At 41.9% G+C, this 27,427-nt stretch overlaps 1 protein-coding gene across 3 annotated transcripts in view; it reads right to left on the reverse strand.

Annotated features, from left to right (window-relative positions):
* Positions 1-26,805, reverse strand: part of TSEN2 (tRNA splicing endonuclease subunit 2) — a 39,677-nt gene extending 12,872 nt beyond the window's left edge. Inside the window, exons 1-8 of one of the 3 annotated variants that reach the window (XM_036739047.1) lie at positions 26,740-26,805; positions 16,027-16,243; positions 14,983-15,064; positions 12,642-12,678; positions 5,865-6,378; positions 4,192-4,269; positions 2,210-2,260; positions 1,001-1,139 (exon numbers count right to left, since the gene is read on the reverse strand). In XM_036739047.1, coding sequence (XP_036594942.1) covers positions 1,001-1,139; positions 2,210-2,260; positions 4,192-4,269; positions 5,865-6,378; positions 12,642-12,678; positions 14,983-15,064; positions 16,027-16,215 — 1,090 coding nt within the window. In that variant the 5' untranslated portion in view covers positions 16,216-16,243; positions 26,740-26,805. Of the gene's footprint in view, positions 1-1,000; positions 1,140-2,209; positions 2,261-4,191; positions 4,270-5,864; positions 6,379-12,641; positions 12,679-14,982; positions 15,065-16,026; positions 16,244-25,293; positions 25,426-26,739 lie in introns of those variants that run through there. The other 2 variants (XM_036739049.1, XM_036739048.1) reach the window with 2 other exon arrangements.
* Between the last annotated feature and the right edge of the window lie 622 nt (positions 26,806-27,427).

Here is a 27,427-nt window from a genome sequence, read left to right on the forward strand (position 1 = left end):
TGCAAACCAGAACTGCTACAGGCTACAGAGTTGCCAATCAGTGAGAGCTGCACCCAATGCCAGCAAAAGAGCTCCTGGAATTTCTTTCTGACCAGTTGTCCAAACCCCTTCCTGTCTCTTAGCTGAGAGCTCCCCAGGTTGTTGCCCCTGCCACTGCCTCCATGTGGGTACACTTTGAATGGACCTCCACCCCAGTGTCACAGACCTCTCCTACCAACCTCCTAAGTTTTCTTAGGCTAGAAAAATGCCTCAACCTGACCTTTTGTTGGCTCTGCTTTCCAAAATAGGATTTGAGGCATTACTTCAAAAGTTGCATGGAGGGGAATGTTGAGAAAATTCAGCTGTGCTGTTTCTTCTAATCCGCCATCCTGGCTCTACCTTTCCAGTGATTTCTAAGCCCATTTTAAATTGGTTTCTACTTACTATTCAAGCAAAATGTAGTTATGTATGCAAATCAAATTCCAAAAAAACCCAAAATATTCACCTGTAATTGGTTAAAAATCATTTGCATGTGGAATATATCTGTTGTTTTTAATTAGCCATATTTTTGTTATTGAAAATAACAAAGAGCTGACTATACTAGGAAACAAACTCATAGAGCTAATGACTGGTTGCTATATGTTACAACTTGCTTATGTGACACAGTGTGACTGGGAAGTAGAGTGTTCTTGTTAACTGAAGATACACTAAATAAAAGTTTCCCTTGAGTAAATCTTGCCAACCAAATTCCAATACAGAAAAGGTGCCAGGGAAAAAGTCATAAATATCCATCATCATAGTATTTTAGCACCAGACAGGACCAGGGCAACAACAGTTAGCTCACATTAAAAATGTACCAAAGGAGCCCAACCTAGAAGACCACAGACAGCCTATTCTGTAAGACTGCTAAGTTTATTTGGCTAATTAAGAGATTAAGAGGCAACTAGAGATTTGTGTATTTATTACTAATTGCTTCAACAGATAGAGTAATAGCTCATAAAGTCAACCCAAAAGTACTTACAGAAATCTGTTCCATACTTGAGTCCTACTTTGGGCACCCATCCCTTACTTCGGAAATAGTGGTATGCCATATATGTTGTTCTGAATGTGGGCTGAACTAGATGAAAAGCTTTCCAGAGTTTCAATATTGTTAAAGGCTCCTAAGGTCATAAGAAAGAGTATTAATATAATTTTCCCATAATGCTAACAAACTCAATATTCTTAAATGGTCTAAAATATACTACTGACTGTTTATAAAAATGCCACAGTTGTTTTAAAAAAAGGTCCATCAGAACAAAAGGCTTACCTAAAAAATGCATGCATACTTAAAATCAGGTCATTTGAAATCAGACTCACCAGAACGCTCTATTACTGCAGTTTCGGTTTTGTACTGGTTTATTCACTCAAACCTCTAGTAAGGACCTACAATGTACAATGCTCTGTACACTCCTAGTCCAATAGTTTTAGAAAACACGTACATTCATTAGGTGGTTTTACTACCAAACAGAAACTCTGCCTCAGCAAAACAAATACAAATAAATATACAGTGCCCAGGACATAGCAGGTGCTTAACAAATGCTTATTGAAATCAGGCATAACGTGATTGACAATTTGCAACGCTGTCATTACAAACTCCAACATGAAGCATCGTGAAAGTTTGCTGAAATGTTGCTACAATTAGGATGCTGTGGAACAGGACTAGATGCTTCCTTTCTATTTAATGCAATATTTTCAGAGAACCAACTACTTATAGAACTCAGGATAAGCCTGTAATATCGAAGATTACTTTGGGGTTCGCTTGGTTTATGCTTTAGATCTTAACTCTAACACTAGAAGCATGAATCAACTGGGAGGGACAAAAGTACATTTGTGTACTACCGTATTATTTTTTAAAAAGATTCATAAAATAAAATTTTTTAGAAATAAGGAACTGACTACTAAGTTCTCTGCTGGTCTCCTATCCTGATTACTTTTCTTTCTGAAAAAATTTAAATCCCCTGTTCTGAGGCAGGACCGCTCGGTGAGAAAAAACTTTTTCAATTCTTGGGAGTGAGGAAGAGCCTGAAATACCAACGACATTAGGTTCTAACACCAAACTTTGGTTATCTAACCAATGGTGCCTGGAGAGGGAATGCCAAGTCTGTTTAGTGTAAATCAGAAGATCAACAATGCGCTTGTTTTTATCATTATGAAAACTGTAAGCATAATGGGACTACCAAAAACACCTTACCTCCTCATAGTAAATATTTAAACACCCCAAAGCAAAGACCAAGAAAAATGCCTGAAAACACAGAAGAGAAAAGGCATTGATTAAAATATAACATGAAGTTCATGGAAATTAAGTATGTTCTAAGTTCTTCTTCCACTAGGCTTCAGAAACACCATTTCCCAATAGGCAGAACTTTTTATACTCCTAGTCATCTGGATCAGCAAAATCCTCAGAACGACCACCTTGCTTCCTTAAAGGGAAATCATTCCATTTTATGCAAAATAAATGTTGTTGTTACCGCCCTCAGGTAGATTATTTTGTCAGCTGTGTGGAAAATGGATTAGAATGGGGAGAGACTAAAAGCAAGGAGACCAGTAAGAAAACTATCACTAGAGTTTACATTACTTACTCCTGTCAGACCAATGTTAGTGGAATACCGCCAAAAGACATACTTCTTCCTGAAATGTGGGCCAACTTGATTCCCCAGCTGTGGTTCCCATCATTCCAGATGCTTATTAGAACAAAAGCAGCAGCTACTGCTGCTCACACACATCATCACACCTCGAGTGAAACGTGAGCTCTTCTTTGCCATCAAGCAGAAATATCATCACCTACTCTCAGGTTAGTACTATGGCTTTCAAAGAGATCAGAACTGGTGATACAAGGCTGAACCGAGTTAGAAAACCTAGGCTTTATTTTCAGCTCTATGGGACCTTAGTTAAGTAGTCTAGCATCTCTAGAACTTAAGTCGGACAACTAGGTGGCACAGTGGATAAAGTGTCAGGCCTGGAGTCAGGAGGACTTGAGTTCAAATCTGGCCTTAGACACTTACCAGCTTGTGTGACCCTGGGCAAGTCACTTAACCCTGTTTGCCTCAGGTTCCTTATCTGTAAAATGAGTTGGAGGAGGAAATGGCAAACCACTCCAGTATCTCTGCTAAGAAAACCCCAAATGGGGCCATGAAGAGTCAGACATGACTGAATAGCAACAAAACCAGAACTTAGTGCCAGGTCTCTTTTGCAAAATGAAGGAGTTACACTGGACGATCTCTAAGGTGCCTTCCAGTTTTAATACCGAGTTTGTTTGCTGGCACCAGGGAAGTCTAGAATTGGGAGTTGTTTAGGGCTACAATTTTTTTTCCTCTATGGAAAGACCATTAATGAAAATTAATTCAATGAGTATTTACTGAATGCTAATTATGTGTCCAGAACTGTGGGGGACAAACGTAAGACTTGCTCTATGAATTTAAGAACTTATAACTAGAGAGTAAAGATATTATGTATATAAACAATAATATTATCTATTTATGAATATTCACAGACATAACAAAATGAGGCGCTAAAAATGGTTATGAAATGCTAAGTGCCAGAACCCTTCATTTAGAAGGATTATCACCCCAGAATATCTGAGGAAAGCTAGGAGACTGAATTGGACCTTGAAGAATGGGTGAGATTTGGAATGGCAGATAGGGGGCACAAGGGAAAAGGGTGTACATATGTTCAGCATAAGCAAAGACACTGGGGTGGCAATGAGCACATGACCAATCATAAGAGATTGAGAGAACCAGTCACTGGAAAATACAACGCAGTCTACAGAAAAACACTTCACAATTGGTTTTTTAGAACGAAATTGTTATACAAAGTAAACAAGGGTATTTAGTTAACTGTAGGACTCAATAGGGAATAAACATTTATTAAGTGCTTACTATGTGCCTGGCACTGTGCTAAGTGCTTGGGATACAAATTTTAAAAAACAGAGATAGCCCAGAAAGCTGAAAAGGGCTAGGCTTAGGAGGGGTGTATGAAGGGAAGGTACCCAATGTAGGGACGTGGAAGAGAAGTCCTAAAGGAGTTGGCCCGGCGGGAAATGATGAGCTGTATCAAAGGAACATTGTTTTAAGGCAGCCCACGCATAAGAAGGTTCTCCAGCATGGCTCCTGAAAACAGCGTTCCACTGAGGGTCCAACACAGAATAGAAAAATATTTACTGTAATAAAAAAATACCTCTTCTAGGCTGAGTTGTAAGTACTCAAAGATCCTGTATGGATTTCTTCTGCACACTAGCTTTTCTCTTTTGATGACCTGAAGATAATGAAATAAAATAAATTATATACTGATCAAATTTAAAAACATTATCACACAAGAGGGACCAGTTTCATTTCAATATTTTTCTCTTAAACTATCAGTGTTGTTGGGGCAGCTAGGTGGTGCAGTGAATAGAGCACCGGCCCTGGAGTCAGGAGGACCTGAGTTCAAATCCAGCCTCAGACACTTGACACACTAGCTGTATGACCTTGGGCAAGTCACTTAACCCCAACTGCCCTGCCTTCTCCCCTCCAAAAAAAAAAACAAAACAAAACCTAACAATGTTGTTACATTACTACCTTACAAAGGAGTTTTTAAAATGCATTTATGAAAACAACATAAAAGTAAATATCCAAATACATACTTTATTTATTTTATACTATTTCTGCTGTAATTCTGGGGTTCCTACTGTTGTGCTACACCACATCTCCTATGCTGTGACCACATGACACAGTCACCTACCTTTCTGTGCTGGAATAGTGAGGAAGAACAGTAAACAGAAAGATTGATGACTTCAGCAGCTCTAGGCTTGACATTGACTAGGTCTGAGACCTTAAGCAAGTCCCTTAACCTCTACAAATGCAGGATCACAGATTTAGAGCAGGATGGGACTGTGGAGGTCATTCAATCCAGAAGATGAGGGAGGCCACTGAGGCCCAGAGGGGTCTTCCTGCTTCCAAGGCCTGTTCTCCGTCCACTGCACCAAGCTTCACTTGTAAACTGGAATAATAATACTTGTACCACTAGAGGTCACACAAAAACATGTATGAGAACTGTAAAGTGCCCTATCAATGGGAGCTCTTCACTACTGAAGGGAGATACTGCTTTTTGTCATGGGGCCTGTGCTGTCATCAATGGAGGGAGCTCTTCCGACATTGAGAGGCCTCCTCTGTTGAGGCACACTCTGCTTCTCTGCTACCTAGAGGTACCACAAGATAGAATGGCCTGGAGTCAGGAAGATCTGAGTTCAGATCCAGTCTCAGAACCTTTCTGGCTGTGTGACTCTGGGCAAGTCACTTAACATCCATCTGCCTTGGTTTCATCATCTATAATACGGTAGATAGCAATAGCACCTACCTCCCAGGGTCATCCTGAAGACAAAGCGCTTTGTAGACTGGAAAGGACCCCGCAAATGCAGCTATTATTAACTTACCGGCTTGAGAGAATTGCCTGGAGACATGAGAGGCTAAGTGACTTGCCCAGGGCCACAAGGTCAGTTTGTGTCAGAGGTGAGACTTGAAACCTGACTCCGAGGTCAGCTCTCTCAATCTCAACCAGAGATATCAAATACCAGCCTACAATGTTCATGAGTGCAGAAGGAGCCAGATTAAAATGAAATTGGGAAACATTTAACAAAACAAATATAAATACAACAGAAGACCGATAATGTTCATGTGTTTTTCTAAGTCAGTAGAGACTGGCGGGAATCCTTGCATGGCTTAATGGCCCAATGGCCCCTGTGTCTATTCTAAACTACCTCATACTGCCTCTTATCACTGTTACATCTAAAATTTAGATTGACTTAAAAATTAAATTGGTTTAAATTGGTAACAGAAAAATTCAAAGAAAAGATCTTTTCTTCTCACACTTACTTTCTCACCTGCTGTTTCCTCTTCATCATCTAAACAACTTGTTTCTTGAACAAGCACATACTCGTGATCATATGCTCCATCTGTAGCAAACCTAAGATGCTCCCACTGCACACAATCTTCAGGCCGACAGTCCAGTGTGACGAAATCTCCGTGTGTGAGATAGTGCGTTTGACCCGAAGCCTCACTGTCCCTTGCCTTTTGTCCATCGGAGCCACATTTAACCAACGGATCATGGACAGAGCCCTCCTTTGAGTCCGTGCTCTCGGAGCCCGAGCTTTTGCTCTCATCCTCTAGATGAAGCTTGACAGAATCTCCATTTGCTTTCTGTTCTACATTTTCTATTTCTGGATCCAACTTATGGTTAAGTTCACTATTTGGTTGATCTTCTTTATTTCTTTTCACAAAAGGAAGCTCGAGTGGTTTTGTATAATCCTCCAGAATCCTGTGAACTGAGCTTTCCTCCTGTCCCTGTCTTTGCATGAGGTATGCAGCCCACGTTACCCCGCGCTGATACCTAGATGATAGAAATATTGCTAGTATGACGTGAAAAGTTTTTAATCTTGGAAAATCAACAAAACCAATAACACTACTGCCGCCATTTCTTATAATTCAGCAGGGTGCCTTCTCACTTGTAATGAGCTCAATAAAGTTTACCATTAAATGATGGTGGTTGTTAAAGTACTTGTAAACTGGATACTACACAAAAATGGAATTCTGTTCTTTAGGAGAAGTTGTTAAATTATAACATAAAAGTTAAAGTATAACTTAAAATCTCTGATCTAAGTTAAGAGTTCTATAATAACTCCACCTTGAGCTGAGGATTTAGTATCCAAGATAAAGTATACCAGAGATTGTTCTCCCTATATAATAAAAAAAAGTAGCCTTAAAGAAAATCATTTGATTCAATGGATGCAAAGCCGTTAATATATATTAACTGTTGTAAAAAGAGAGGAACAGTGTGGTACGGTAGAAACAGAATTCGACTAGAAGACGTGGGTTCTGTTCCGACCTTGCCACTGTGGCTTTGGGCAAATCACTTAACCTTTCTGTATCTAGTTTCCTTCTTTGTTAAGGAGAAATAACATACCTATCCTTCCTACCCCACTAGGTTATAAAGATAAAATGAGATCACGTATGCAAAAATAGCTTTGAAAAATAAAAAAATGCCACATAATGTAATCATACGCAGTTAGAGGGTGAGTTCATAACAACTAATCCCAGAACTGAAGAGGTGGAAGACGGAGGGCTGGAATGGAAAAGGCTTTGGATGATCTTCAAGAATCTACCTGAAATGACTCCTGCCTGCCTTCTCCCCTTGATATCACTGCTATTCCGATGTTATATGGTTGCAAAAAAATCAACACCACAGATTCCCCAAAGGCCATGGAGAAGTAGACAGAGGGCATAAATAGGTTGTAGCGCGTCACAAAGATCATCCAGAAGCTGTGTAAAAGGTAGTATCAGTTCTCAAAAGAAAAAATGGAAGTTATAAAGAACCACATGAAAAAATTCTCCAAACCACTAATAGAGAATTCCACGGTTCTACCCCATACCCACCAGAGAGACTGGCAAAGGAAAATGACAATTGTTGGAGGTGAAGCTGGAAATGGGCACACTAAAAGATATCACTCCACGTATACAGTGACAGCAAGCAACAATGGACGGCCAGCCTTTGTGCTCCACTGCTACTTACTTCCCAGATAAATTTTTGGAGGAAAACTCCCAGATGACTGGGTATACTTCAATGGAAGATTTATGGGAACACATGGACAAGAGATGAACAGGATGAGTTGGCATGGATTGGCTGCAATCTGTACCACTGGAAGGCACACTCACATTAATGAGATCACAGAACCCTTCGTGTACTGAAGTGTTATTATATATTTTACAACCTGTGACAGCATACACTACTGCAAGATTCACCTTAAAGATCGTCTCATTGAATCCCTTCAGGCTCAGAGAGATTAAGTGATGAGCTGAAGTCACAATGAAAAAGTGGAGCCAGGCTCCAAGCCCAGCTTTCTTACTGCTACCCCACAAACAAAATGGATAGAACCTTACTAACTGAAATAAAGTTGGACCCCTGGAGCTGACGTCTGATAGACTGAGTCGTCTAGGGCTCTTCTTTTTTTTTTTTTAAATCTTTTTTTATTTAATATATTTAGTTTTCAGCATTGATTTTCACAAGAGTTTGAATTACAAATTTTCTCCCCATTTCTACCCTCCCCCCCACTCCAAGATGGCATATATTCTGGTTGCCCTGTTCCCCAGTCAGCCCTCCCTTCTGTCACCCCACTCCCCTCCATCCCCTTTTCCCTTCCTCTCTTGTAGGGCTAGATAAATTTCTACGCCCCATTGCCTGTGTATCTTATTTTCTAGTTGCATGCAAAAACTTTTTTTTTTTGTTTTTGAACATCTGTTTTTAAAACTTTGAGTTTCAAATTCTCTCCCCTCTTCCCTTCCCACCCACCTTCTCTAAGAAGTCAAGCAATTCAACATGGGCCACATGCGTATCATTATGTATAACCCTTCCACAATACTCATGTTGTGAAAGACTAACTATATTTTGCTTCTTCCTAACCTATCCCCCTTTATTGAATTTTCTCCCTTGACCCTGTCCCTTTTCGAAAGTGTTTGTTTTTGATTACCTCCACCCCCATCTGCCCTCCCTTCTATCGTCCCCCCCTTTTTTAATCTTCTTCCTCCTTCTTTCCTGTGGGGTAAGATACCCAATTGAGTACGTATTCCCTCCTCAGGTCAAATCTGATGAGAGCAAGATTCACTCATTCCCCCTCACCTGCCTTCTCTTCTCTTCCTACAGAACTGCTTTTTCTTGCCATTTTTATGTGAGATAATTTACCCCATTCTCTCTCTCCCCCTATCTCCCTCTCTCAATATATTCCTCTCTCATTCCTTAATTTGATTTTATTTCTTTTAGATATCTTCCCTTCATCTTCAATTCACCCTGTGCCTGCTCTCTCCCTCTCTCTCTCTATATATACACATACATATATACATACATACACACTCACATATACACATATATACATAAACACATACACACACACACAGACATATATATATTCATATTCCCTTCAGCTACCCTAATACTGAGGTCTCATGAATCATACTTGTCATCTTTCCATGTAGGAATGTAAACAAAACAGTTCAACTTTAGTAAGTCCCTTGCAATTTCTTTTTCTTGTTCTTTTCCTTGATTATCTTTTCATGCTTCTCTTGAATCTTGTCTTTGAAAGTCAAATTTTCTATTCAGCTCTGGTCTTTTCACTGAGAAAGCTTGAAAGTCCTCTATTTTATTGAAAGTCCATATTTTGCCTTGGTAGGGCTCTTCTTAAATGACCACGTTACCTTTTTTTTTCTTTTTTTAGTCCTTTCTTCACCTACCCCCCATTACAGGTACAAAAAAATTTTAACTTTCACTTTTTAAAATTCTGAGTTCCAAATTCTCTTTCACCCTCCCTTCCCTTCCTCCTCATTGAGAAGGCAAGATGTTGTGAAAGAAAATACAGACCAAAAAAAAAAGACAAAAGAAAGTAAGCTAAAAAAAAAGTATGCTTTGATCTGCAACCAGACTCCATCAGTTTTTTTTCTGAAGCAGATAGCATTTTCATCATGGTTACTTCAAAACTGTCTTGGATCAATGTATTGCTGATACTAACCAAGTCATTCACAATTGATTATCACACAATATTGCTGTTACTGTGTACAATGTTCTCCTGGTTCTGCTCACTTCACTCTGCATCAGTTCATGTACATCTTTCCAAGTTTTTCTGAAACCATCCTGCTTGTCCTTTCTTACAGCACAATAGTATTCCAACACAATCACATACCACAACTTGTTTAGCCATTCCACAGTTGATGGGCATGTCCTCAATTTCCAATGCTTTGCCACCACAAAAAGATCTACTACAAACACTGGGTTCTTTTCCTTTTTCTTGGGATCTCTTTGGGATACAGACCTAGTAGTGGTATTGCGGGTCAAAGGTTAGGCACAGCTTTATAGCCCTGCCATGTTATTTTTATAATAATTTCTCCAGATATCTGTGGCAGAGGAAGGTCAGGGTTTGATGCCCTGAGAGAATACACAGTGACATGTTCCCTTTTTCCACTTCTCATCCAGAAGTATTCAATTAAACCACCAGAAAACAATCCCTACTCTCTGGCTCCTGATGCCACAAGACAAAAATGAGTCAGCTTTGAGCCAGTCAATACTCATCCTCTGTAGCACCCTACATAGCACTAAGGGGGCCCACAAAAGAAGAGATTCTATGTTCTAGGGCCTTGATAAACTGGAGGTGCTGCAAGAGCGTTCCCCACTTCCAATAACTTTGAATATTGATCTGGTCTTCACCTAGTCCAATCAGACCCATCATAACATTTTTTCATAGTTGTGGCAGCTTTACTAAGGAGGCATGGAAACTATGTGGGGATAAGGAATCGGCCTCAGGGCCCCTCATCTTGCCTGGGCACTACAATGACAAAGCATTACTTACTCTGCCTTTGCCTCTTGGATATCCAGTCTTCACCTTCTTCTGCTTGGCCATCATGGGGGCCTGACTCCTCACTTTTTCAGTTCTGATCAGAAAGCCCTGGACTTTACCTCATACCATGTGGTTACCACTTCTAGAATGTATAGGAATGTCATCCTGTGATGGCTTCTTCTTCAAGGAGGGGAGCCACACAGGAGCAGGACCTGTCCACTGCAGCAATACCTACACCACGTGACATGTGCCTTGATCTGGGCCATGATCACCATGCCTTATCACCTTGAGGGTATGCAGGACTTAAGTACAGATGTACAGTCGCATGGTGGCCACATGGACACGCTTGTCCTAACCTCTCCATGGCAAAGACAGAGGCCAGAAAGAGCCCATTACAACTTTCTAGTCAATTATAACTGTCTTGCCAATTAAAAAAATTCTACTGAGCTCCTAATATGTGTCATGTATTGTATTAAGTTAAAAGAAGAGGAGAAGACAAAGGAACTTAAATTTTGCCTGGGTAGATCAGACTAACACATATAAACAATAAGAGAACAACGGAATGCAATACAGTAAAATCCTCACATAATGGCCATCGAATGTCCAGACATTTCAATGGTTTTGGAAGTAACTGAAAAAGACTTTGTATAGAGCTTCAATCATGAAAATAGCTGAAAAGAGCAGGAACATGACAGAAAATGTGATATAAGCAGAATAAAGGAATGTTCTTTCTGTCTGATGAGAAGTGTTGAAGGAGCAAAAGGATACAAAAGACAGGTGTAAAAAGAGGGAAGAATGTCATTTAGAAGTCATGTACAGGGGTGATGAGAAGCAAGTTCATTCAAAGTATAATGAACTAGAAGTCAGAAGAGCTGGTTTCAAATCCTGACTCAGGCAATTACTAGTTATGTGAGTGGTCAAATGACTTAACTTCCCTGGACTTCAGTTTCTTCAGATGTAAAATGAGGGAGGTCGGACTATATGATTTTCAAGGTCCCTTTCAGCTTTCAATCCTACAAATCTATGAATGCAGGCGGCCAAAGGAGAAGAAAGGGGGAAAAAACATCAAGGCAGAAAAATGGGGGCATTTTTATAAGAGCATCTAGTCCATAAATCCCAACGTCCTCAGAGGACACTGTAACCACCCAAATCTATGAATAACGAGCATGGTAATCATCCTATGTCATTAAGAAAAAGTTATATTATGGTTAGTAATACTGTTTACTAAGGCGAGCAAGTGTATAACACATTTTGAGAAAGATTTCAACGAAACTGTTAAAATCTTAAGTCGATGTTTAGTCTGTCTTCAGTTATCTGTCAATCTTTTGTTCAATAAGCTTCATTCCCCCCAATATGCCAGATAACCAAGGTGTTACTATAGATAATAAAGGACTAGGCTATATGATTGTGGCTATGAATACCATGGGAATTCTGAGAAGGGGGTAGATTAGTGTGAGATGAAATTCTCAGAGAAGGTTTCATGAAGAAGATAGGACTTGAGCTGAGCCTAGAAGGACAATTAGGATTTGGATGGGCTGAAGGGAAAGGAGAGGTTGTTCTAGGCAGAGAAAACTGCAAGAGCACAGGTAGAGAAGAAAGAATAAATATGGTATCTGAGGTGCACAGCAAGTAAACCAACACTAGGCAGCGAGGTGGTGCAGTGGATAGAGGGCTAGGCTTGGAGCTAGGAAGATCTGAGTTCAAATCTAGCCTCCTACACTTATCAGCAAGGCACTTCATTTCTGTTTGCCTCATCTTCCTCAAATGTAAAATTGCAGTGATAACAGTACCTACCTCACAGGGTTGCTGTGTGGATAAAATATAAAATGAAATAATATTTGTAAAGTGCCTGGCACACAGAAGGTGATATATAAATGCTAGCTATTATTATTGTTATTAATCTGGTAAAGATAAAAGGTCATTGATGAGGGGCAGGGAAAATACCTGTACTTTCATACTTCAGAAGTGGCAGAGGGAGCAGAGAAAGATGGTAGGACTATTTTTGCCTTAAAAGAGAGGTCTGCCAGTTTAAGGGGTTCAAATTTCTGGAACTTACCAAAACATGTTAGAAAGTTAAAAGAGAACTAAAGGATGTACCATAGGGTTATTATACATAGTGCCAGGGCATTTTAACTGACTTAAGTCAAATAATTGCAATTTAGACACTTTTCAAGGACATATCTGCTGCTACCCTCCTTCCCACTTCAATTTTAAAAAAAAATAACTAAAACCACATTTAAACCACCAATATGATGGAATTAAAACATTGACTTACCTCTTTGCTGTAAGTATAGGCATGCCCAGCTTAGCATCTGTAATAACATGGTAAGTGAATAATTACATGCAGTTTTGTAAATATTAAATGACCTAAAAAGGATAAGAAAGATAAACTTCATAGGTTTCTAGCTTCTGTTTGACAGATCACACACAACTGGAAATAACCATGAAGTTCACTTGGTGAATTCCCTTCCCTTGGAGAGTGATGAATGTTTTCCTGTCCCCAGCTTCTTCTGTTGGATTCCTACCCATCTTTTCTCCCAAAGACCTCAGCACTGTTTTCCACCTTTTTAATAATCTTTTATTATTTGTTATTATAGTTATCTATGTCATAGTCTCCCAGGTGGTAAGCTCCATGAGGGCAGGCACTTGTGGTCACGGTGCTTTGTCACTCTAGATCTCTTCCCATTCCTATTTACATACAGTTAGCACTTAATGTTAGGTGAATTAAATTAAATTATAGGAGTAAACTGAGACATAGAGGTTAACTTATTTGCTGAAGGTTACAGAATTAATTGGCAGAACCTCGACTAGAATCTAAGAGAGGCAGTGTAGTATAGAGGGAAAAGTGTACTGAATTTAGAATCAGGAGACCCGGCTTCAAATCTCAGTCTTTCTAAATACTCTTTGACTTTGAGCAAATCTCTTCACCTTTATAGGCCTCAGTCTCTTCAACTGTAAAATGAGATTTAACTAGATAGTCTGAAGGACTTTTAGCTCTAAATCCTATCGCTCCTTCTCTCTGTCTCCTGACTTCCAATTCAATGTTCTTTCTCTGCCTTATCAACACTACTACATTCTTAGTCCAAGTTTAAAATATTTACACATATTAAAGCACTAAAAAGTAATCTGATATGCAATCAGAAAAAGCAAAGGTCTGGCAGTCAAGAGGCACCAGTTCTATTCCCAGTTTCTCGCCTAACTAGCTGTGGGACCCTGGGTAAGGCACTTACTGGGTAAGACCTTTCACTTCTCTCAGCTCCATTTTCCCATTTGTAGAATAAAGGCTTGGAACAGATCAGGAAGTAAGGCCAAATGGCTCACAGCCTGTTCTTGTACAACCCTGAAGTGTTTTTACATTTTTAACTACAAAAAACTTGGTTAAGAAATGTAAAAACTCTTCTTGGCTCACCAGCCATACAAGAACAGGTGGCAGGCTGTGGCCTGTGGTTTGCCACCCTTTGGAACAGAAGATCTCTAACGCCCCTTCTAGCCCAAAGATTCTATGAGAGGGGGTCTTCATCATCCAAATGGGGAATACTAACTTCTTCAGTGCCGCAACTTCCCTGCACTGGGAATCTGTACCATCTGTCGCTTATTATGAAAATATCCGGTGTGATTCATTAGACCACACAACAAGCTTACTTTTTTCTTTCTTGGCATAAGCTGATTCTAAATGTAATTTTCCCAAATTTTAAAAATGAGGGCACTTCATAGGTCAAATAAGTATTTACTATTGTGAAGATCACTGCAGTACAAACACAGAATCCTGTTTATAATCTTTAATGTGTTTGTGTAGTTGTCCAAAGGCATTCCCATCCATTTTCTCCTATGAAATAGACACTCTATGTCATCTTGGCCTCTACATCACTTTCCAGACAGCCACCTCCACTCTACCGGAAACCTGGGATTCTACCAAGCCTGAATCCTCCAGCACTGATGGGTCAGCCTTTGCCTTATCTTGCTAGGGCCACCATCTTACCTCCAAGCCATTTCTTGCCCATCTCCTAACCATGACCTTTGTGGGTACCCTCCATCTTCCTTTCCTCCACACCTTCCTCCTGTTGTCTTCCTCCCTTAAAATGTAAGCTTCCTGAAGGGAAGGACTATCTTGTTTGCTTGTATCTATATCCCCAGCACTTAGCATAGTGCCTGGCACAAATCAACAATTATGAAATGTTTCATCTATGCCTATCTATTTTGTATATTTAAAAAAAGGATATCATAGAGTGAATAACAACATGTGATGTAAATATATTTGTTTTAACAAGTTTCTGTCTCTTATCGTTGCTTACATACAAGCTTATGTCTCATGCACAAGTATTAGAATATTATCCAACTCATTTTAAAGGCATCACAAGCAGATGCTTAATCAATTAACTATTTATTGTGTGCCAACTATGTGCACATGCGCTGTGATTAAAACTGTAAAGAAAGTTTTTTGATGACAATAATTCTAGAATGAAAAGGACATACACAGTCCTATAACTATAAATACCTACCTTCTGTAGTAAAACTGTCCTACAGTCAACTTTTTTTGGGCCGTAAAACTACAACTAACATCGTATAAACATTCTCCTAAGTATAAAAGTCAAAAGGACCAAGCATGAACAACTTACCTTTCCATTTGGCAACCAACGCAGGATCTGAAATGCTAAAGTCTGGTCGACTTCTTGACAGAACGCCTTTTCCAAAATAACCCTTCCGGGAAAATAAACATTAATTCACAGTCATTGATTTATTATTTAGCTAAAATAGAACAACTGACAGACACACGTTCACAATAGTCAGTTTCTAACTTCTGCCGCTTCACTCATTTAACATTTCTTAATACTTCACTACATACTATATTTATCCACTTTTTCAATAGTTCTGCTGAAATCCAAATAAACAGAGGCAACAGCAAATGAACACTCAGGATTTCACCATTAGGCAATCTGCTTTGTATGAGCTACAAGAACATACATTATTTAAAAGTAGGGAACATCTGTATAGATATAAGCATTTTGTAATCTTACGTGCCTCGAAAGTAGGTTCCTGACTGTTTATATACTGATCCTTCTTTTCTCAAAAGACTACCTGGCTTATGTATGTTTTGAATTTCTATTAAACCACATAAATGACAAGGCAATTTTTGGTAAGAACTACATGTGAAAATTTAAATCTAAACTTTGGAATGATGAGCTACTGCTTTGGCTAAAGCCTATAAAAGTAAGCTTTCAAAGCAGATAAACATCCACTTGTGACATCCTTACATCTTCATGGTTATTTCTCATGGGTCAGCAAAGAGCGTTTCCTTGAATACAGTTGATTGGTAGAGTGTTAATGAGAACAAGGTCAGTTTCAATTCCCATACAGACCCAATTAGCTTTCCTGACAAAAGCTTTATTTTATATAAACATATCACCTACTTCTAGAGACAAGCTGATGATGAGAACCCACTGGTCACAATGGAAGAGGAGAATGATTACTTATGACATGGCCCAAGCCCTCCGCACAACTAGGAAAACAGCCGAAAAGAGTAGCACATACTTTCTAAAGCAGGAATTCCCCACCAGGTAGCTCTTTTAGCCTTTACGAGACAAATCTCTAAACTGGTTACCACCACCATATGCCAAGGTTATGGTACACCCTTTAAAGAAACTAAAGCATTTAACACTTACCTTACCATACAACTCTTTAATAGCCTCTGCACTCCTTACAATTACATTATTGTTGATAATTTCGGCACGGTATACTTGGAAATCTCTTTGAGGTGTAACCTCCTGACAAAAAGGGATGGGAAATGGTGATTCATAACTCTCATAAACTCTTCTTTTCCTTTTTGGGGCATGGAATACTGCTTCTGCCATCTTCTAAGGCTCCTTAACCAATGGATCACTAGAAGCAAAGAACAGACAGTCAATAATATTGATCAGCATCAGTGCACAAAGTGCTGGGATCATCTAATATAGTACTGAACGCAATGACAGCATTTAGATAATTTTATCACTACTGTCTGGCATGCTGTCTTCTGTCCCGGCGAAATGTATATACAGTATGTACCATATGGATGAACACTGAAACCTGGAGAGAAAATATAAAAGTAATAATAACCCACATGTATGTAGCACCTACAACTAACAACAACCCTATAAAGGGGGTAATACAAATATTATCCCTCCTTTTACCGAGGATACTAAGGCTAATAGAACTTAAGTGATTTGCCCACTCAGTCACACAGCTGACAAGAGATTGAGTTCTGATTCAAATTCATCCTCTGCCTTCATGTCCCCATGATGACTTTTCTCCTACATGCTGTCTTGCTATGAGCTGAAGTTAGACTAGGAAGGTTCACGAAGGATATGAATCTTGTGCTAGGCTATGAGAGAAATACAGGTTTTGAAGAGAGACGGTGAAAGCATTCCAGGCATAGGGAAAAACACAGGTAGAAAATGTGGCTTTTTATCAGGGGAGAGACAGGGATGAGACGGAGATTTGTTCCAAGTGGAATAGAGCAATTATATTGCAGAGTATCAGAACAAAAGGCTAAATATTTAAGAGTGGAACAATTACTGAAGAGCACCGAGAGGCAGAATTTGGACTTGATTGGATAAGGTACCACTGTAAGTTCTTAAGGAGATCATAATGATAAAAGGAGAAATTTAAACAAATTAATTTGAGTAGGACAGGGCTGTAGTGAGGTCCATTTTCTAATGGTCTGAGTAAGTGGCTAATAAAGGTCCCCAACATTTTTTAAGTGTTAATTTTGTCCTGAACTTAATACCAAATAAAATGCACCTTTCCACATGCAAAGTAAAACAGAAAAAGGATTGTACCTGAGACCACAAACTCTATTACATGCATCTTACTTTTCCTTTTAAGTATAAATTCATTATGTAAACTTTAAAAGTTGTCCTGCTGGTCTGTTTTTTCTTTTCATTTCTGTGCATTAAAAAAAATGGTTTGCTAGCATTTTTTTCAATGACCTTATTTATATTCCAATTCTTCTCCCCACGTTGAAAACAACAACTACAACAAAACCCCCAGAACCTCTGTGCCAAATACACATAGTCCAGGAAAACAAATTAGGCACTTTGGGTCTATCAGGTCTCTATCAGGAGGGAAATAGCAGGCTTCACCAAGTGTTTGATAATCTGATGGGTATGAGGTGGAACCACAGTGTTTCAATTGGCTTTCTTCCAACTATTGGAATATTTTCCACATGACTGTTAATAACTTTATTTGATAACTACCAATCCATATCCCATGACTATTTGCTATTAGGGGAATGTCTCTTGTCTGTATGTATTTCAATCAGTTATCTATCTTGGAAAGTGTACCTTTATCAGAGAAACTTATAAATTTCCCCCTCCCCTGGCCAGGTTAACTGTTTTCTTTCTAAATTTAACCGTTTTGGGGGAATTTTAAATTTCCTTTTATTCCTCTCTTGCATCTTTTGGTTAATACTATGAGAGATGATCTCTCAAAAAGTGAAGCTGCCTCAAAGGGTTAATAATTTCTTGTGCCCCCTGTAACTACTAAAATATATTCTCTCTTACAAAAACACCTGCAGCTAGGTAACCTTGTGAAAACATGTTTTTCAGCACATCTGGTATTGTATGCAAGCCTCCCCCATCCACCTGGACCCTGTTTTTGAGCACGTAGCAGAAACAAACTCCCTCATCTCGTGTCTCCTGGCAGGATTCTGTGGCTTTTCACCATCCTGTGCACCCTGTTTCCTCATATGGCAAGCAAACAGCAACACCCCTGTTGCTGGGTAGATTTCCACAAACAGATTGTGCACCCTGAAGCCCAGCCAATGGGATGAAGGGGCAGGGGGTTAGGGCAGGATATCGTGTTAGGGATAAAAAGCCGAGGGTGCAGTTCCCAACTTGTACTCGCTATCCAGCGCCATTAATGCAACAAGGGGCTGTACACTTTCTCTTGAGAAAGCGATAAACTCCTTTCTGCTTTCAAGGAATTTAAGTCTTTGTTTTGAGTAGTGGTCTTTGCCCCACACAATACTAACCTCAACTGACCAAAACCTGTCCCAAGGGATTTGAAAATTTATTTAAACAACTTAAGTATTCCTTAGATAAGAAGCCAGAAGAAGAACGTCAACTGTCCCCAACTGCTGGGCAAGATGTACATCCTCCTCCTTATAATATCTTGATTTCTCATAAAGTCACTAGCTTCCACTTGCTCCAATCTAATTTTTAAGGTAGTATCTTCTTCAGTCGTCTTTTGGACATCCTTTTCCATTTGGCTAATTCTGCCTTTCGAGGCATTCTTCTCCTCATTGGCTTTTTGGAGCTCTTTTGCCATTTGAGTTAGTCTATTTTTTAAGGTGTTGTTTTCCTTGGTATTTTTTTCCGTATTTTTAAGTCACTGACTTCTTTTTCATGGTTTTCTTGCATTCTTCTCATTTCTCTTTCCAACTTTTACTCTACTTCTCTAACTTGCTTTTCCAAATCCTTTTTGAGCTCTTCCATGGCCTGAGACCAGTTCATGTTTTTCTTAGAGGCTTTTGATGTAGGCTCTTTGACTTTGTTGACTTCTTCTAGCTATATGTTTCAGTCTTCGTCACCAAAAAAAGATTCCAAAGACTGAGACTGAATCTGAGTCCGTTTCCGCTGCCTGGCCATGTTCCCAGCCAACTTACTTGACCCTTGAGTTATGACTGCTTGTAGAGTAAAGAGCACTTTGTTCCAAGCTTGAGGGGATGCGCTGTTGTTTTCAGAGCAATTTCTATACAGCCAGCTCTGCCACACCAGCACTCCTCCTTCCCCAAGAACCGCCAACCCGGACCTGACTCAGATCTTAAGCAGCCTCTGCACTCCTGCTCCGATCTGTCACTTAATTCCTCCCACCAGGTAGGCCTGGGGCCAGAAGCAACTGCAGCTATAGTTCTGTAGCTGCACCACCTCCACTGCCCCTGGGGCTGTGCCAAACCGCGAACTCCTTCACTCTGTCCCCGCAGCTTTTCCCACTAACCTTCTCTGTCTTTGGTGTTTGTGGGTTGAGAAGTCTGGTAACTGCCACTCACTGATTCAGGGTGCTAGGGCCTGTTCTGCCCAGCTCCTGGTCTGGCTGGTCCTGCCGCCACCCACGCTGGGCTCTGCTCTGCTCCCAGCTCCATGAGGGACAGACCTCACCCAGCAACCATCCCGGCTGTCCTGGGCTGGAGCCCTGCTTCCCTCCGCTATTTCATGGGTTCCGCAGTTCTTGTCTGTTGTCTTTGGTGTTTGTGGGTCAAGAAGTCTGGTAATTGCCACAGCTCACAGATTCAGGGCACTAGGGCCTGTTCCGCCAGGCTCCAGGTCTGGTTGGGCCCGCTGCCGCCCACGCTGGGCTCTGCTCTGCTCCCAGCTCCATGAGAGACAGACCTCACCCAGCAACCATCCAGGCTGTCCTGGGCTGGAGCCCTGCTTCCCTCTGCTTTTGGTGGGTTCTGCAGTTCTAGAATTTGTTCAGAGCCATTTTTTATAGGTTTTTGGAGCGACTTGGTGGGGAGCTCATGCAAGTCCCTGCTTTCCAGCTGCCATCTAGGCTCCACCCCCCCCATCCTCCTCCTTAGTGAGCCTAATTGTGATCCTCTAAAAGTAGTTTAATCTGTAACCTAATTTGGTTTACCTCCTGTTTGATGGAGTTTGTTTCCTTAGGGGATGTATGAAATTATGACTTTAACTAAATTTGTTCAATTTTTATGATACTGAAGGATGTATGGGATCATGGATCTATCTTCTCTTTAACTTTTATGGCCTAAGAGGAATGTACAAAATTGCATTATGTAGGTAAATTATTTCTCTGTCACGTTGATGTAATGTTTCCTCTAAGAAGCCTTGTCAGAATCCCGTGTCTTGAGTCTGTGACCCCATTTATGGTTTTCTTCACAAAGATACTAGAGTGGTTTGCCATTCGCTTCTCTAACTCATCTGACAGATGAGGAAATTGAGACAAGCAGGCTGAAGTGACTTGCCCAGGGTCACACAGCCAATAAGTGTCTGAGGTCAGGTTTGAACCCAGGAAGAGGAGTCTTTCTCACTCCAGGCCTGTACTATATCCACCGAGCCACCTAGCTGTTCATAATTTCTGCATTGTGGTATATATTTGGCAGCAGTTACTGACCGCATGAACTTGGAGAGAAGATATTTCTCCCATAACAACCACATTGGTTTTGTTTGTCCAAAAACTTTTAAATTTTATATAATGAAAATTGTCCATTTTATCTTCTGAGAGCCTTTCTATCCCTTGTCCAAAACATCATTTTCCAGAATCTGATTCCAGCCTTCAGGTCAGCATACCAAACTGGTATTTTTAGCTTACAAATAGAAAAAATGGTGACTATTGAACTTTTGAATGCTTGTTGGGGAGGGAGGAGCAGCTCTTTGGGAGGAGGGCCTGTGCACGTTTTTTACTTTGGTATTCCAGTTATTTCACAGTGCTTTGCGCATAATAAACACTTAATAAGAGTTGAACCTTCAATGGCTGGAGGCATGGATGGCAGGAAAAAATGCCCTATAGACCACAGCTTTCCTGATCAGGCTAGCAATTCTTTGTACTTCACCTAAGAGCCACGAATAGCTGTTAAATTAGTGGCCCAAGTTATCCATTGCTTGAAGAGCCTGCATTTTTAAAGCATCCTATCAGGCTCAGGCAGAGCTGGTGGAGCAACATGAACGTTAATTTTGTATACAGATTTAAAAGGCTCACTGACATTGTGTTGTTCTATCTTTATAACAACCCTGTGAGGCAGACTCCTTCCCCAAGTCTGTCACGATACTGACTTTCATCCAATCTTATCCAACACTAAAATCACAGATTTCTACATTTAGGTAGTAAGCTACATGGTTCATTTACACCGGAGGTGACAAACTCAAATAGAAGCAATCTCCTTGGGGTCCCACACTGAGTTAGAAAACCACAAATTAACATCATCTATGTTTTATTGTATTTTTATGTTAACCATTTCCCATGACATCAGGTTCTAGCAGCTCTGGGAGGGCCCAAGTTTGACACCTGTGCTTTATAGTGCTAGCATCTCGAGATCTGCTTCAGTTAAATTCTTTAAGACCCAGTTCAAATACTTTCTCCCCCAGGAAGCTTTTCTTAGTCTTTTTAACTAGACGTAAAGCCTTTCTCATATGATCTCTGAGTATTTTATATTCTTCTCATGCACTTAATGATATTCTAATATGTATTAGATGCACGTGTGTATGCCTTGTACTTGGGGACAAGTGGAGCAACAGAAGCCTAGATGTGGAGTCCAGGAAGATTCCAAACCCACCTCACATACTCACTAGCTGTGTGATTAACTACCTAACCTCTCATTTATAAAGTGGGATCATACTGGGCCTAGAGCACTTCCATCACAGGGTTACTGTGAAGCTTATGTGAGATGATGTATGCGAAGTACTTTGCAGACTTCAAGACATTATACAAGTATCAGCTATTGTTATTACTCCACAGGAAGCCACCGGTGGGTGGCAGCTTTGGATGATTCATCCTTTTATCTCCCCCAATGTCTAGCACAAGTTTCTGCACAAAGCAGGGGCTTATTATGTGTTTGCTGAGTGAATGAAGGTAGACTGTCTGCTACTGTACCAATTTTTCAACTCCCCCTCACACTAAAGCCCTATGCCTCTTCTCCACATGCTTACTGAACTCTAGTGCTCAGCAAACCTTAGGATGCTAAGAGGCAGCTTGGCATAGGGGATGGAGAACCTCAGAATGAGGAAGACTTATGTTCAAGCGCTGCCTCTGACCCACACTGGCTTGGTGACCTGGGCCAGTTGCTTAAATTCTCAGTGCTCCCAGAAGCTCTATTTGCAAAGTAGACGCTGATCTGCACTGGTAAAGTGGATGCCTTCGACCGGTGTGATACAGTCAAGTACAAAACAAGAGCAGGACCATAAACCTTGGAGCTGTAAGGGACCTAAGAGGGACCTCGCTTTACAGAAGATTCAGAGCAGTGAAGTGTGATTTTTCCTTATTGCTAGATGAAATTTTCTGATACCAAGAGATGGGTAGGCAAGGGGAAATGCTCTGAGCGGAGACAGCTGGGTGTATGGCTGCTATGACAGGGAAGGATTTCTACTGAGGGGGGCTCATTGTATAACACATAATTAACACATATAACACAAAATTATATAACACATACAAACATAATCCCCATCGTCTGGGAGCGGCAGAGAACTGAAGGCAGAGTCACTAGAGGTATCAACAGCTAGGACGGCAGGAAGTGATGACAGAAACTGTCTAAGCTCTAGCTCCCACAAAGAGGACAGGAAATGCTAAGTAAGGCAGAGCTTTCTGGGAACTCCACAATGCATTCAATAGAATGATCACCCAGTTGTTATGTATTTTCTCTAATACCTAGACTCTATGTATCTTCATACATATAAAGTGTAAGCTTTTTGAGGGCAGGGCCTGCCTGGTTTTTGTATTCCAAGAACCCAGCAAAGTATCTCGCACCTACTATGTGTTTGATAATTAAATTCAACAAACATTTATTAAGCACCTACTATGTGCCAAGCTCTGGGGGATATATTAACAAAATGAAATGGTCTCAAGTGGTTTATACTCCACAGGCTGATTCTCTACTGTCCACAGGCACATTCATGTCTACCTCACCCTCAAAAACACCCTTACTTGATCCATCCATCCCCGCTAGCTATTGCCCTACATCTCTCCTCCTTTTTGTGGCTCAACTCCTTGAGAAGGCTGTCTAGAATCAATGCCTCTATTACTTTTTCTTTCCTTCTTTTCTTAACTCTCTACAGTCTGGCTTCCAATCTACTCATTCAACTGAAATTGCTCTCTATGAAAGTCACCAACATTCTCTTAACTGCTAAATCTAATGGCCTTTTTTCTCAGTCTTCATACTTGACCTCTCTGCAACCTCTGACACTGCCCTCCACTCTTTTCTCCATGATACGCCCTTCTTTCCTCATTTCTGTGACACTATTCCTTTCTGATTCTCCTCCTACTTTTCTGATGACTCCATCTCAGTCTCTTTTGCGGGATCTTCATCCAAGTCATGCCAGCTAACTGTGGAGGACTGCCTATCCCGGGCTCTCTTCTTGACTTCTGGGCCCTTATACTACTTCACTCGATGAGCTCATCAGCTCCTATGGTTCCAATTATCACCCGTACGCAGGTGACTTTACTCGTGTAGCTCTAACCTCTCTCCGAACCTCCAGTCTTGCATTTCTAACTACCTACTTATTAGACATTTTAAACTGGCTGTTCTGTAGACATCCTAAACATGGCATGTCTAAAACTGAACTCAGTTATCTTTCCCCCAAACCCTCACCTCCTCCTCACTTCCCTTTCAGAGTCAAGGATACCACACTCTTCCTAGTCACGAAGGCTTGTAACCTTAGGTTCCCTCCTTGACTCCTCACTTCCAACCCCCACATCCAATCATCTGTCAAGTCCTCTTCTTTCTACGTTCAAAGTCTCTCTCATATATGCTCCCTTCTCTCCGCTGACACTGTAACTACTTTGTGGCAGCCCCTTATCACATCGCATCTGGATTACTGTGATAGCTGCTGCTTGGTCTCCCTGCTTCTCCCCACTCCAATCTATCTTTTACTCAGCTGTCAAACTGATCTTTCTAAAGCTTAAGTCAGACTATATCAATGCCCTATCGAATAAACTCCAGTGGCCTCCCTATTGTCTCTGGGATCAAATATAAAATTCTCTCTTTGGCTCTAAATGTCCTTCATACTCTGGCCCCTTCCACCGCTCTACATTTTCTGTGATCCAGTGCCACATCGCGCATTTCCACTGGCTGTGCCCCAGGTCTGGAATTCTCTTCCTCATCTCCACCTCCAGGCTTCCTTCAAGTCTCAGCCGAAGCCCCACCTTCTGCAAGAACTCTTCCTCAGTCCTCTTGAATCTTAGTGCCCTCCCTCTGAGATTACCCCCAATTTATCCTGTATTCAGCTTGTTAATACATAGTCGTTTGCATGTTGTCTCCCGCATTGGACTTCGAGCTCCTTGGGACCAGATGCTATTTTTTCCCCTCCCTTTATTTATTTTCCCCTCAGTGCTTAGCATGGTGCCTAGCACAGAGTAGGTGCTTACTATGCTAGTTGACTGATTAAAAACAGCACCAGGAAAGGTCCCATACCTAGCTGCAGCTTCACTTAAGAGGTAAGGGAGATACATGATTTGAAGGGAGCTGGCGGTTCCACGAGGTAGAGATGAGGGGGGAGGGAAATTTAGGGTTGGGGTAAGCCTCAGAGACAGAAGATGGAATGTCAGGGAAAAGCAATTAGGGCAGTGTGACAACCAGTAAAGTGCAAGAGAGGGAGCAGCGTCTGTGGAAAGAGAGGGGGAAGGCACATTGTAAAGGATTTTAAATGTCAAAGAAGCAACCCCAAAGGCAATTGGGAGCCGTGAAAGTTTTCTGAGCAGGAGAGTGATACGATGACACTTGTGTTTGAGCATAAACATCTGCTGCCTTGATGAAACGTCTAAAGGTAGAGAGGCAGGAAGTAACAGCTAGCATCGTCCTTCTCCTCTTCCTCCTAATTTCATGCTGTGCCTGTTACACTCTAGCCAAGCTGGACCACTTGGCTCCATTCTCCTTCTCCCCTGCCCTCTTTTCCTTCTACTGGCCCCAGGCCTGGAACTGCTTGCTTCCTGTATCTATCTATTGAAGTTCCTCCTTTCCTTCCAGGCCCAACTCAGGTGCCTCCTCAAACTTCTCAAAGCACTGTATCTTCATAGGATCACAGAGCTGGACCAAATGGATCTCAGAGACTAGGCCAACGTGCAAATAAAGAATACCCTGTGCAGCAGACTGGGGAAAGGGGTAAGCACAATGCACGAGGTCTTGGGGTGGGGGAAGGGAGAGATGGGGAGAAAATCTGGAACTCAAAATCTTGTGGAAGTGAATGTTGAAAACTAGAAAATAAATTAAAACAAACAAACAATACCCTGTGCATCCTAAGGGGTAGTCTTTAGCCTCTGCTAGTTATCAGGAAGAGCCTGGTTCAATCTCACCTCAGACTCTAGCTGTGTGATCCTGGGGAAAGTCATTTAACCTCCAGGTGCCTCAGTTTCTTCACCTGTAAAGAGACGGGGTTTGGCTACACATCCTTTAAAGTTCCTTCCACCAGAAGACCTTGAGATTTCTTCCTTTTCCTATCAATTACTCAACAAACATTTATTAAGGTTCTGCTACAGGTCAGACACTGTGCTAGGTACTGGGGATATAAAAACAGGCAAAAGCCAGTCTCTGCCCTCAAGGAGCATACAATCTAATGGGGGAGACAACATGCAAACAAGTATATACAAAGCAAGCTATATATAGGACAAACTAAATCATCAGGAGAGGGAAGGCTTTAGAATTAAGAGGAGTCGGGGAAGGCACGGCACCTGTAGAAGGTGGGATTTTAGTCTGGACTTAAGAGAAGCCAGGAGGGAGGAAAGAATGTTCCAGGTACAGCAGACGGCCAGAAAAAATGCCTAGGGCCGGGATGGAGTGTCTTGGGTCGCTGGATGGAAGGGTAGGTGTGGGAGAGGAAGATGGAAGAAGACTAGGAGGGGGTAAGGGCTTTGAATGCCCAACAGCCTTTTGTAGGCGATAGGGAGTCGCTGGAGGAGGGCTCCCAGGATAAGACGGGCGCTTTAGTAAAATCACTTTAAAGCCTGAATGGGGGCGATGGATCAAGTGCCAATTAAAATCCCACCTTCTGCCAGCAGCTTTTCCTGGTTCCCCACAAAGCTGGTGCCTCCCCTCCCCAGACGATCCCCGGTTCATCCTTCATACACATAGCCCCCATTGGGGCAGGAGCTCTCCGGGGCCCGGGGGGGGGGGATTCTGCTTTTCTCCGCATCCCCATCACTTAGCACGCACCAGTGCCAGGCACACATAAATGCCTGCCGACTTCGCTGGATCCTTTACAGACTGGGAGCTATGCCTTGCAAAGCACTCCGTGGATGCCTTGTTTGTGGACGTGCCCACCCGCCCGGGTAAAGGGAAGCTCCCTGTGGGTACGGCCCGCACCGTACGGGGAGAAGACGGCTGACCAGACGGAGCCAGGGTTCGGAGGTCACGTACTTTAACTGCGAGCCTCAGTTTCCCCATTTGTAAAGTGCATCACAAGAGCACCTCTACCTCACAAGGAGGCTGTGCGGAGCTCCTTTAAGAGCTCGTGAAGTCACAAAGCGTTATGGGCATGCGTGCGCTGTGCTTCTCCTTATTAATCATTATTATCCCCACGTCTGGGACCTAATCGATTTGTGCTTGGACAGAACTTCCCCATTTCCCGGACCTCCACGCCCATCAGGGCCTCTCTCGGAGGCTCCGGCTAGGGCCGACGGACACCACCCCGTAACCAACCTCTGGGGGACACGAGCCCCCTCAGCCGCCTCCTTACCCCTGCACCAAGGGACCGCCTGGGCCGTCAAGCGCTCCCGCGTCGCCACGGCAACCCGAGACGGCGGCAGCCGTCAAGCACGTTCCGTCGTCCTGCTGCGCAGGCGCAGAGCCAGCGAGCGCTCACGAAACCTCTACACGTGTCTGCGTCACCGAAGTCGCTTCAGCCGAGCTCTCGGAAGACATCCTTCCCTGCGCACGCGCAGTGTTTCACCCTAAGTCCCCGCCCACTCAGTCCGCCGTCAGAACCTGAGACTAGCGCGCTCCGTCACGTGCCTAACCCTTCTCTTTCTCTGGAGCATCTCCCTGGGACCAGAGTTCAGCACAGAGCCGGAAGTAGGCCTGGCCCGGGAGGTCTTGGAACACCTTGCCTTTTTCTTTTCTAAAAAAGTTTTTGTTATTTTTTGGTTCTTACGTCACCGTAGTTATCCCGAGGATCCATCTCTCTCCTCAGAGAGCCATCCCATAGGACAATAATAATAATAATGATTATTTTTTAGAGTGGGAAAAAAAAGTCAGCGCAGCTGATCAGTATATTGAAGATGTTCCACAACCACACCTGGGGACCTCCTAACGCCACCTCCCCCCCCCCCCCTCCGCCTTCTCCAAAAAGGTGTCTTCCTCTATTTGAGGCTGCTACATTTTGTTAATGTCGCTAGTCCTCTTCCCAAAGCTCCTCTCAGCTACAG

Source organism: Trichosurus vulpecula, chromosome 9 (genome assembly GCF_011100635.1).
Source record: "Trichosurus vulpecula isolate mTriVul1 chromosome 9, mTriVul1.pri, whole genome shotgun sequence".
Lineage (NCBI taxonomy): Eukaryota > Metazoa > Chordata > Mammalia > Diprotodontia > Phalangeridae > Trichosurus > Trichosurus vulpecula.